The sequence below is a fragment of the Scyliorhinus torazame genome, chromosome 2 (assembly GCF_047496885.1).
Source record: "Scyliorhinus torazame isolate Kashiwa2021f chromosome 2, sScyTor2.1, whole genome shotgun sequence".
Taxonomy (NCBI): domain Eukaryota; kingdom Metazoa; phylum Chordata; class Chondrichthyes; order Carcharhiniformes; family Scyliorhinidae; genus Scyliorhinus; species Scyliorhinus torazame.
In genome coordinates, this window is record NC_092708.1 from 359,121,211 (window position 1) to 359,133,287 (window position 12,077).

Here is a 12,077-nt window from a genome sequence, read left to right on the forward strand (position 1 = left end):
GGGCGGGGGCAGAGGGCGGGGGCAGAGGGCCGGGGGCGGGGCAGAGGGCGGGGGGCAGAGGGCGGGGGCGGGGGCAGAGGGCGGGGGCGGGGGCAGAGGGCAGGGGGCGGGGGGCAGAGGGGGCGCAGGGGGCAGAGCGGGGCAGAGGGCGGGGGCGGGGGCAGAGGGCGGCAGAGGGCGGGGGGCAGAGGGCGGGGGCGGGGGCAGAGGGCGGGGGGCGGGGGCAGAGGGCGGGGGCGGCCGGTGGCAGAGGGCGGGGGGGCAGAGGGCGGGGGCGGGGGCAGAGGCGGGAGGCAGAGGGCGGGGGCGGGCGCAGAGGGCGGGGGCAGAGGGGGGGCAAGAGGGCGGGGCGCAGAGGGCGGGGGCGTGGGGCAGAGGGCGGGGGGCGGGGGCGAGGGCGGGGGGGCAGAGGCGGGGGGCAGAGGGCGGGGGGGGGCAGAGGACGGGGGGGGGGCAGAGGACGGGGGGAGGGGGCAGAGGACGGGGGGGAGGGGGCAGAGGACGGGGGGGAGGGGCAGAGGCGGGGGGCAGAGGGCGGGGGCAGAGGGCGGGGGCAGGGGCGGGGGCAGGGGCGGGGCAGGGCGGGGGCAGGGGCAGGGGCGGGGGCAGGGGCGGGGGCAGGGGCAGGGGCGGGGCACAGAGGCAGGAGGGCAGAGGGCGGGCAGAGGAGGAGGGGGCGGGGCAGAGGGGGGGGCGGGGCAGAGGGGGGGGCGCAGAGGGGGGGCGGGGGCGAGAGGGGGGGCGGGGCAGAGGGCGGGCAGAGGGGCGGCAGAGGGGGGGGCGGGGCAGAGGGGGGGGCGGGGGCAGAGGGGGGGGCGGGCAGAGGGGGGGGGCGGGGGAGGCAGAGGGGGGGGCGGGGCAGAGGGGGGCGGGCAGAGGGGGGGGCGGGGCAGAGGGGGGGGCGGGGCAGAGGGGGGGCGGGGCAGAGGGGGGCGGGGGCAGAGGGGGGGGCGGGGCAGAGGGGGGGCGGGCAAGAGGGGGGGGCGGGGGCAAGAGGGGGGGGGCGGGGGCAGAGGGGGGGCGGGGCCAGAGGGGGGGGCGGGGCCAGAGGGGGGGGCGGGGCAGAGGGGGGGGCGGGGGCAGAGGGGGGGGCGGGGGCAGAGGGGGGGCGGGGCAGAGGGGGGGGCGGGGGCAGAGGGGGGGGCGGGGGCAGAGGGGGGGGCGGGGGCAGAGGGGGGGGGGGGCAGAGGGGGGGCGGGGGCAGAGGGGGGGGCGGGGCAGAGGGGGGGCGGGGCAGAGGGGGGGGCGGGGCAGAGGGGGGGGCGGGGGCCAGAGGGGGGGGGCGGGGGCAGAGGGGGGGGCGGGGGCAGAGGGGGGGGCGGGGCAGAGGGGGGGGCGGGGGCAGAGGGGGGGGCGGGGCAGAGGGGGGGCGGGGGCAGAGGGGGGGCGGGGGCAGAGGGGGGGGCGGGGGCAGAGGGGGGCGGGGCAGAGGGGGGGGCGGGGCAGAGGGGGGGCGGGGGCAGAGGGGGGGCGGGGGCAGAGGGGGGGGCGGGGGCAGAGGGGGGGGCGGGGCAGAGGGGGGGGCGGGGGCAGAGGGGGGGCGGGGCAGAGGGGGGGCGGGGCAGAGGGGGGGGCGGGGGCAGAGGGGGGGCGGGGGCAGAGGGGCGGAGGGCAGAGGGGCGGGGCAGAGGGCGGGGGCAGAGGGCGGGGCAGAGGGGCGGGGCAGAGGGCGGGGGCGGGGGGCGAGGGCAGGGGGGCGGGGGCGAGGGCGGGGGCAGAGGGGCGGGGGCAGAGGGCGGGGCGGGGCAGAGGGCGGGCGGGCAGAGGGCGGGGCGGGGGCAGAGGCGGGGCGGGGGCAGAGGGCGGGGCGGGGGGCAGAGGGCGGGGCGGGGGCAGAGGGGCGGGGCGGGGGCAGAGGGCGGGGCGGGGGCAGAGGGCGGGGCGGGGGCAGAGGGCGGGGCGGGGGCAGAGGGCGGGGCGGGGCAGAGGGCGGCGGGGCAGAGGGCGGGGCGGGGGCAGAGGGCGGGGGCGGGGGCAGAGGGCGGGGCGGGGGCAGAGGGCGGGGCGGGGGCAGAGGGCGGGGCGGGGGCAGAGGGCGGGGCGGGGGCAGAGGGCGGGGCGGGGCAGAGGGCGGGGCGGGGGCAGAGGGCGGGGCGGGGGCAGAGGGCGGGGCGGGGGGCAGAGGGCGGGGCGGGGGCAGAGGGCGGGGCCGGGGGCAGAGGGCGGGCGGGGGCAGAGGGCGGGGCGGGGGCAGAGGGCGGGGCGGGGCAGAGGGCGGGGCGGGGGCAGAGGGCGGCGGGGGCAGAGGGCGGGGCGGGGCAGAGGGCGGGGGCGGGGCGCAGAGGGCGGGGCGGGGGCAGAGGCGGGCGGGGCAGAGGGCGGGGCGGGGGCAGAGGGCGGGCGGGGGCAGAGGGCGGGGCGGGGGCAGAGGGCGGGGCGGGGCAGAGGGCGGGGCGGGGGCAGAGGGCGGGGCGGGGGGCAGAGAGGGCGGGGCGGGGGCAGAGGGCGGGGCGGGGGCAGAGGGCGGGGCGGGGCAAGAGGGCGGGGCGGGGGCAGAGGGCGGGGCGGGGGCAGAGGGCGGGGCGGGGGCAGAGGGCGGGGCGTGGGGCAGAGGGCGGGGCGGGGGCAGAGGGCGGGGCGGGGCAGAGGGCGGGGCGGGGGCAGAGGGCGGGGCGGGGGCAGAGGGCGGGGCGGGGGCAGAGGGCGGGGCGGGGGCAGAGGGCGGGGCGGGGGCAGAGGGCGGGGCGGGCAGAGGGCGGGGCGGGGGGGCAGAGGGCGGGGCGGGGGCAGAGGGGGGCGGGGGCCAGAGGGGGGCAGAGGGCAGAGGGGGGCGGGAGGCGGGGCAGAGGGGGGCGGGAGGCGGGGGCAGAGGGGGGCGGGAGGCGGGGGCAGAGGGGGGCGGGAGGCGGGGCAGAGGGGGCGGGGAGGCGGGGGCAGAGGGGGGCGGGAGGCGGGGGCAGAGGGGGGGCGGGAGGCGGGGGCAGGGGGGGCGGGAGGCGGGGGCAGGGGGGGCGGGAGGCGGGGGCAGGGGGGGCGGGAGGCGGGGGCAGGGGGGGCGGGAGGCGGGGGCAGGGGGGGCGGGAGGCGGGGGCAGGGGGAGGCGGGGGGCAGGGGGAGGCGGGGCAGGGAGGGGCGGGGGCAGGGAGGCGCAGGGGGCCGGGAGGCGCAGGGGGCCGGGCGCAGGGGGCCGGGCGCAGGGGGGCCGGGCGCAGGGGCCGGGCGCAGGGGCCGGGCGCAGGGGGCCGGGCGCAGGGGTGCCGGGCGCAGGGGGCCGGGCGCAGGGGGCCGGGCGCAGGGGGCCGGGCGCAGGGGGCCGGGCCGCAGGGGGCCGGGCGCAGGGGGCCGGGCGCAGGGGGCCGGGGCGCAGGGGGCCGGGCGCAGGGGGCCGGGCGCAGGGGGCCGGGCGCAGGGGGCCGGGCGCAGGGGGCCGGGCGCAGGGGGCCGGGCGCAGGGGGCCGGGCGCAGGGGGCCGGGCGCAGGGGGCCGGGCGCAGGGGGCCGGGCGCAGGGGGCCGGGCGCAGGGGGCCGGGCGCAGGGGGCCGGGCGCAGGGGGCCGGGCGCAGGGGGCCGGGCGCAGGGGGCCGGGCGCAGGGGGCCGGGCGCAGGGGGCCGGGCGCAGGGGGCCGGGCGCAGGGGGCGGGCGCAGGGGGCCGGGCGCAGGGGGGCCGGGCGCAGGGGGCCGGGCGCAGGGGGCCGGGCGCAGGGGGGCCGGGCGCAGGGGGCCGGGCGCAGGGGGCCGGGCGCAGGGGGGCCGGGCGCAGGGGGCCGGGCGCAGGGGGCCGGGCGCAGGGGGCCGGGCGCAGGGGGCCGGGCGCAGGGGGGCCGGGCGCAGGGGGCGGCGCAGGGGGGGGCGCAGGGGGCCGGGCGCAGGGGGCCGGGCGCAGGGGGGGCCGGCGCAGGGGGCCGGGCGCAGGGGGCCGGGCGCAGGGGGCCGGGCGCAGGGGGCCGGGCGCAGGGGGCCGGGCGCAGGGGGCCGGCGCAGGGGGCCGGGCGCAGGGGGCCGGGCGCAGGGGGCCGGGCGCAGGGGGCCGGGCGCAGGGGGCCGGGCGCAGGGGGCCGGGCGCAGGGGGCCGGGCGCAGGGGGCCGGGCGCAGGGGGGCCGGGCGCAGGGGGCCGGGCGCAGGGGGGGCCGGGCGCAGGGGGCCGGGCGCAGGGGGCCGGGCGCAGGGGGCCGGGCGCAGGGGGCCGGGCGCAGGGGGCCGGGCGCAGGGGGCCGGGCGCAGGGGGCCGGGCGCAGGGGGCCGGGCGCAGGGGCCGGGCGCAGGGGGCCGGGCGCAGGGGGCCAGGGCGCAGGGGGCCGGCGCAGGGGCGGCGCAGGGGGCCGGGCGCAGGGGGCCGGGCGCAGGGGGCCCGGGCGCAGGGGCCGGGCGCAGTGGAGCCGGGCGCAGGGGGCCGGGCGCGCAGGGAGCCGGGAGGCGGGCGCGCAGGGAGCCGGGAGGCGGGCGCGCAGGGAGCCGGGAGGCGGGCGCGCAGGGAGCCGGGAGGCGGGCGCGCAGGGAGCCGGGAGGCGGGCGGCGCAGGGAGCCGGGAGGCGGGCGCGCAGGGAGCCGGGAGGCGGGCGCGCAGGGAGCCGGGAGGCGGGCGCGCAGGGAGCCGGGAGGCGGGGCGCGCAGGGAGCCGGGAGGGCGGGCGCGCAGGGAGCCGGGAGGCGGGCGCGCAGGGAGCCGGGCGCGCAGGGAGCCGAGGAGGCGGGGCGCGCAGGGAGCCGGGAGGCGGGGGCGCGCAGGGAGCCGTGAGGCGGGCGCGCAGGGAGCCGGGAGGCGGGCGCGCAGGGAGCCGGGAGGCGGGCGCGCAGGGAGCCGGGAGGCGGGCGCGCAGGGAGCCGGGAGGCGGGCGCGCAGGGAGCCGGGAGGCGGGCGCGCAGGGAGCCGGGAGGCGGGCGCGCAGGGAGCCGGGAGGCGGGCGCGCAGGGAGCCGGGGAGGCGGGCGCGCAGGGAGCCGGAGCGCAGGAGCCGAGGCGGGCGCGCAGGGGGGGGGGAAAGGCGGGGCGCAGGGAGGAGGGCGCAGGGGGGGGCGGGAGGCGGCCGGGAGGCGGGAGCAGGGGGGGGGGCCGGGAGGCGGGCGCAGGGGGGGGGGGGGGCGCCGGGAGGCGGGCGCAGGGGGGGGGCCGGGAGGCGGGCGCAGGGGGGGGGGGGGGGGCGGGAGGCGGGCGCAGGGGGGGGGCGCCAGAGGGGGGGGGGCGGGGGCCAGAGGGGGGGGCGGGGGCCAGAGGGGGGGGGGGCGGGGGCAGAGGGGGGCGGGAAACCCGGGAGGCGGGCGCAGGGGGGGGGGCGGGAGGCGGGCTGCGGCGGGAAACCCGGAGGCGGGCGCAGGGAGGCCGGCGCAGGGAGGGGGCGGGGCCCCGGGAGGCGGGCGCAGGGGGCCAGGAGGCGGGCGCAGGGGGGGGGGCGGGAGGCGGGCGCAGGGGGGGCCGGGAGGCGGGCGCAGGGGGGCCGGGAGGCGGGCGCAGGGGGGGGCCGGGAGGCGGGCGCAGGGGGGGGCCGGGAGGCGGGCGCAGGGGGGGGCCGGGAGGCGGGCGCAGGGGGGGGGGGCCGGGAGGCGGGCGCAGGGGGGGGGCCGGGAGGCGGGCGCAGGGGGGCCGGGAGGCGGGAGCCCCGGGATGCGGGCGCGGGGGGGGGGCGGGAGGCGGGCGCGCGGGAAACCCGGGAGGCGGGGCGCAGGGGGGGCGCGGGAGGTGGGCGCAGTGTGCCGGGAGGCGGGGGGGGCGGGAGGCGGGCGCAGGGGGGCCGGGAGGCGGGCGCAGGGGGGGCCGGGAGGCGGGCGCAGGGGGGCCGGGAGGCGGGCGCAGGGGGGGCCGGGAGGCGGGCGCAGGGGGGGGCCGGGAGGCGGGCGCAGGGGGGGCCGGGAGGCGGGCGCAGGGGGGGCCGGGAGGCGGGCGCAGGGGGGGCCGGGAGGCGGGGCGCAGGGGGGGCCGGGGAGGCGGGCGCAGGGGGGGCCGGGAGGCGGGCGCAGGGGGGCCGGGAGGCGGGCGCAGGGGGGGCCGGGAGGCGGGCGCAGGGGGGGCCGGGAGGCGGGCGCAGGGGGGGCCGGGAGGCGGGCGCAGGGGGGGCCGGGAGGCGGGCGCAGGGGGGCGGAGGGCGGGCGCAGGGGGGGCCGGGAGGCGGGCGCAGGGGGGCCGGGAGGCGGGCGCAGGGGGGGCCGGGAGGCGGGCGCAGGGGGGGCCGGGAGGCGGGCGCAGGGGGGCCGGGAGGCGGGCGCAGGGGGGGCCGGGAGGCGGGCGCAGGGGCGGGGTGCCGGGAGGCGGGCGCAGGGGCGGGGTGCCGGGAGGCGGGCGCAGGGCGGGGTGCCGGGAGGCGGGCGCAGGGGGCGGGGTGCCGGGAGGCGGGGCGCAGGGGCGGGGTGCCGGGAGGCGGGCGCAGGGGCGGGTGCCGGGAGGCGGGCGCAGGGGCGGGGGGCCGGGCGCAGGGGGGCCGGGAGGCGGGCGCAGGGGCGGGTGGCCGGGCCGGGAGGCGGGCGCAGTGGGGGCCGGGAGGCGGGCGCAGGGGGGGGGCCGGAGGCGGGCGCAGGGGGGCCGGGAGGGCGGGCGCAGGGGGGGTTGGGAGGCGGGCGCAGGGGGGGGGGCCGGGAGGCGGGCGCAGGGGGGGGCCGGGAGGCGGGCGCAGGGGGGGGGGCCGGGAGGCGGGCGCAGGGAAAAAAATTTAATCCAGAGGTTAGAAGAGCGCTTCCACAAAACATGGGGGCCATTCACTCATAGATTTCATAGAATTTACAGTGAAGGAGGCCATTCGGCCCATCGAGTCTGTACCGGCTCTTGGAAGAGCACCCTACCCAAGCCCACACCACCCTATCCCAGAATCCAGTAACCCCACCCAACACTAAGGGCAATTTTTGGACACGAAGGGCAATTTTGGACACTAAGGGCAATTTAGCATTGCCAATCCACCTAACCCGCACATCTTTGGACTGTGGGAGGAAACCGGAGCACCGGAGGAAACCCACGCACACACGGGGAGAACGTGCAGACTCCACACAGACAGTGACCCAGCCGGGAATCGAACCTGGGATCCTGGAGCTGTGAAGCAATTGTGCTAACCACTATGCTACCGTGCTGCCCTCACTCAGTTGTTTGTTTGTAGCCAACAGCCGAAGAAAGGGAAGAGGGTTAGCCACAGTATAACAATTGGGAGGGTGGGAGTAAAGTGGCATGGAGCCCAACCATGTCCAGCAAACAACAAAATACACAGCATCAGGCCAACCCAAAAGTGAACAGGATATAAGAGCTGAGATATGAAAAATGGTCCCATCTGCAATAACCAGATTCAGGCTCGTGACATTGACACCCACCTTCAAAAGGTAGAGGCAGGACCGGGTTTGTGGGGGGGGGGGGGGGGGGCATCACGCCAACCCAAATGGACAGGATACAGAGCTGATGGGGGAAGAAGGCCCGCCAGACGGCTAGGAGGCAAGGGGGAAGATCGAAACAGGGGAACCAGCCAAAACTAAATGCATACTGGAAAACGGTTGTAACCATTGTAAATAACGAAAGCTAACCAATGTAAATAACAGAAGACGACCGATGTATATATATTTTACTTCAGTTTTCAATGTATGCCCACGCTTACCTTTGTTCTGTATATTACAAAATAAATCCTCAATAAAAACATTTTTGAAACAAGCAAAGGGAGGACAAGGTGCCAGAAAGGTTAGACTTGAGAAGAGAGCTTGTAAGGCAAACACTTACCATTTTAACGACTTCAGGGTAGTTCGGTTCTGTCAAAATTCCTCGACCTACTGCGACAAAGTCCACCAGTTCATTAAGGGTAGAACGCTTGTACTCCTTCATTTTAAGATCTCCTAATGAATCCATGAAGTCAAATACAACACAACACTGTTGTAATTTCCTCTGGAAGAGCGCTGCCTTTTCAGTCGAGGAAACGTCTGGAAGAGGGGCAAGAACAGTAAACTTTAGAATGCGTTGAATTGGAGCAATTTTCCTAGTTGAGAGCAAGAGTAGCTTCATTTTGAAATACAATTTGAATTTCAAAATATAATTTTGCACTAATGCAAGCAAAAAATTAACATTGCGTTCAACAAATAAACAGAAAAGCAACTCAGCAAACCTGCGCATCTTCCGGTTGTGGGGGACAGACACGGGGTGTGTATGCAAACTGCAAACAGACAGTGACCCAGGGCCAGGATCAAACCGGTTCCTCCACACCGTAGGCAGCACTGCACCAACATGCTGCCACCTCAGCAAAAACAATCCTAGACTAAATTTCTTGCTCTTCAGAAATGTATAAATTAGTTCAGCAAAATACTGTGAATCTTATCTCTACACTAGAGCAAACTATATAAAAGTATACCAACATCCAGCTTGCTTTCAAAAGTACTTTGCTCCTGTAGAGTCCCCAATTCATTTTTTTTTTCAATTAAGGGGCAATTTAGCGGGGCCAATTGAATTACCCTACACATCTTTTTGGGTTGTGGGGGTGAGAACAATGCGGACACGGGGAGTGTGTGCAAACTCCATGCGGACAGTCACCATGGGGGGCCGGGATCGAATCTGGGTCCTAGGTGCCGTGAGACAGCAGTGCTAACCACCGCGCTGTCCCCAGCTACTGTAATACTTTTCCACTGTTCTAGATTAACCCGCTCTTCAATCCCCCCCCCAAGCCTAAAATTACTCAGTCTGTATCAAACTTCACGAGTGAGAAAAATATGCAAACATGGTCCCCGAAGCAAAAACGGTTGAACAAGCCTGCATTACGGTAATGTTATCCGAAAACCACATTCAAGTTGGATAGAAAAATCCTGTATGAAATCCTAAAAATGCATTTATACAACCTTTTGAACTTCCAGCCATTAGAGGGCAGACTAGACAACCAAAAAACGTGATTAACAATGTGTTGAGTGTAAATGCCTTGCCAAACACAAATTGCTTTGAATCAAAAGAAAATATGCAATCATCGTCAAACAACCCAGAATGGATATTGCAACAGATCAAATAATACTTGTACTTTTACTCCTTTACCTTTGGCTACTTCCTGCCTTTTCTCAACCACTCCAATACACTGATTTCTATAAAACGCATTAAATAAAAAAAGCTATATGCCCACTTGAACTGGAGTACAGCCTACAATAAAATTTAACCCCTCCATATCTTGTTGATATCTGTAGATCATACACTTGCAACACAACACAGAACACAACACAACACGAACACAAACACATGCAGAGTAGCACAGTGTTTAGCACTTGTTTCACAGCATCAGGGATCTAGGTTGGATTCCTGGCTTGCGTCACTGTCTGTGGGGAGCCTGCACGTTCTCCCAGTGTCTGTGTGGGTTTCCTCTGGATGCTCCGGTTTCCTCCCACAAGTTCCCAAAAGACCTTTGTTAAATAAATTGGGCATTCTGAATTCTCCCTCAGTATAAAATTTATTTTTTCACAGGTTGCGGGCGTTGCTGGTTGTAGAATCCCGACAGTGCAGGAGGCCATTCGGCTGAGTCTGCACCGACCCTCTGAAAGAGCACTCTACCTAGGCCTATTCCCCAACCCTACCCCACAATTATGGCCAATCCACCTAATCTGCACAGCTTTAGATTGTGGAGTAAACCAGAGCACCCAGAGGAAACCCACGCAGACACAGGGAGAAAATGCAAACCCCACATAGTGTCATGAGAATGTCACTTAAGTAATGTTTGGCTGCTCATGTTACTGCAGTGATGTCAGAGTGTGGGTGGAGCTGAACCCTGGCTCAGATTTTTAGTTTCACTTTGAGAAAAGCTTGGGTGTGTCGGTGTTTTTTTGGTTTCGTTTTCAGTGTTGGAGCTGAAGCCAGACAAAGCAGGTGCACTGTTGATCTCTCTGCCATGAAAAGACTATCTCTTGATCATTTGGTGAATTCAGAATTATGAATGTTTTCAGTAGTGAATGTAAACCTGATGTGCTTCTTTTAAAAAGGTGTTTCTTTTGTCTTCTGGGTGTTGTTTGGGAAGTTATTAAGGATTACTTAGTGTTGTATTCTTTGTGGGTTGTATTTGAATTAATGGTTGCTAAGATGTTCACTGTTATGTTTTAAAAAGGTCAACTTGAGTTCATACTTGATTTCATAGAATAAACATTGTTTTGCTTTAAAAAAATACTTTTCCATTCCTGCTGTACCACACCTGTAGAGTGGGGCGTGTGCTCCCCATACCACCATCTATTAATAGTTGTAGGTCAGGTGAACTCCATGATACACTTTGGGGTCCTCTAAACCCTGGCCCATAATAATAGACAGTCACCCAAGGCCGGAATTAAATCTGGGTCTCTCATACTAATGCAGCAGTGCTAACCACTGTGCCGCCACAGCCCAGCATTTATTGTCCGTCCCTAATTGCCCACGAGGTGATGGTGGTGGGCCACCTTCTTGAATCACAGCAGTGCTTGAGCTGTAGGTACACCCTCAGTGCTGATAGGAAAGGAGTTCCAGATCCGGTGACAGCGCAGGAGCAGCTACATAGCTCCAAATCAGGATGGTCTGTCACTGAGAGGGGAACCTGCAGTTCGCATGTTCCCAGGCCTCTGCAGCACTTGTCCTTCTAGGTGATAAGAGTTGGGAAGGTGCTGTTGATGAAGCCTTGGTGAGTTTTTGCAGTGCATCTTTTAGATAGTACGCACTGTTGCCACTGTACATTGGTGACAGATGGAGTGCCAATCAAGTAGGCTGCTTTGAAAATGAATGAAAATCACTTGTCACAAGTAGGCTTCAAATGAAGTTACTGTGAAACGCACCTAGTCGCCACATTCCGGCGCCTGTTCGGGGAAGCTGTTACAGGCGGTTACGGTTACGTCCTAGACGAAGTGAAGCTCCTCGAGTGTTGTTGAAGCTGCACTCATCTAGGCAGGTGAAGAGTAAACTATCACACGCCTAATGTGTGCCTTGTAGGTGATGGACAGGCTTTGGAGTCATGAGGTGAGTTACTCACTGTGGAATTCACAGCCTCTGGACCTGCTCATGGTCACAGTATTTATATGGCTGGATCAATTCAGTTTCTGGTCAATGGTAAACCAAATGACGCAGCTAAAAATGGCTTGCGTTACATCATGGCCCAATGTAACAGCCTGCAGGAACTCCTGCAGTGATGTGCCAGGTCTGAGTTGACTGACCTCCCAACCATAACCATTTTCCTTTGCGATAGATATATATATATATATATATAGTAACTTTTCACCCGCTTCCTTATCAAGAATCTATCCACCCTCTGTTTTTAAAATATTCAAACTCTGCTTCCACCGTCTATTGAGGAAGCGAGTTCATGACCCTCGGAGAAAAAAGTTTTCATCTTGGTCTTAAATTGGTGACCCTTGTTTTTAAAAAGTGACCCATAATTCCAGATTCTCCCACAAGAGGAAATATCCTTCCCACATCTAGCCTCTTAAGGATCTTACATGTTTCAATCAATTTGCCTCTTACTCTTCTAAACTCCCACAGATACATGCCTAACCTAACCTTTCCTCATTAGATAACTCCCCCATTTCAGATAGTAGTCTAGTAAACCTTCTCTGAATTGCTTCCAACGCATTTACATCCTTCCTTCAGGAGATAAATAGTGGCCAAACCAGTGCCCTATATAACTTAAATATAACCTCTCGAACTTAAACATTCTATTAGCTTTCCTAATTACTTGTATACCAGTTTGCGATTCATGCACTAGGATCTCAGACCCCTTTGAATATTGGAGTTCTGCAATTTCTCACCATTTCGATATGCTCCTTTATTATTCTTCCTGCAAAGGTTTCACATTTTCCCCAGATAGGACATTTGCCACATCTTTGCCCATTAACCTAACCTCTCTAGATGTGATTATACCTTCCTTGCGTTATCTTCACAACTTACTTTCCTAACTAGCTTTGCGTCATTAGCAAGTTTAGCAAACATATCTTTCTTTAGTCCCCTCATCCAATTGATTTACATAAACTGTAAAAGATTGAGGCCCTAGCTCTGATCCCTGTGGCACATCACTCGTTACATCTTGACAACCAGAAAATAATCGATTTATGCCAACTATTTCCTGTTAGCTAGCCAATCTTCTATCCATGCCAACCTGTTATTCCTCACACCATGAGCTTTTATCTTCCACAATAATCTTTGATGTGGCACTTTACCAAGTGCCTTCTGGAAATCAAAAGTACAGCACACCCACCAGTTCCCC

The 12,077-nt window shown here is 68.4% G+C and overlaps 1 protein-coding gene across 1 annotated transcript in view; it reads right to left on the bottom strand.

Annotated features, from left to right (window-relative positions):
* LOC140407602 (serine/threonine-protein phosphatase 2A 56 kDa regulatory subunit epsilon isoform-like) overlaps positions 1–12,077 on the bottom strand; it is a 221,226-nt gene that overhangs the window by 142,857 nt on the left and 66,292 nt on the right. The window contains exon 2 of the mRNA XM_072494961.1: positions 7,622–7,818. Coding sequence (XP_072351062.1) covers positions 7,622–7,818 — 197 coding nt within the window. The remainder of the gene's footprint in view (positions 1–7,621; positions 7,819–12,077) is intronic.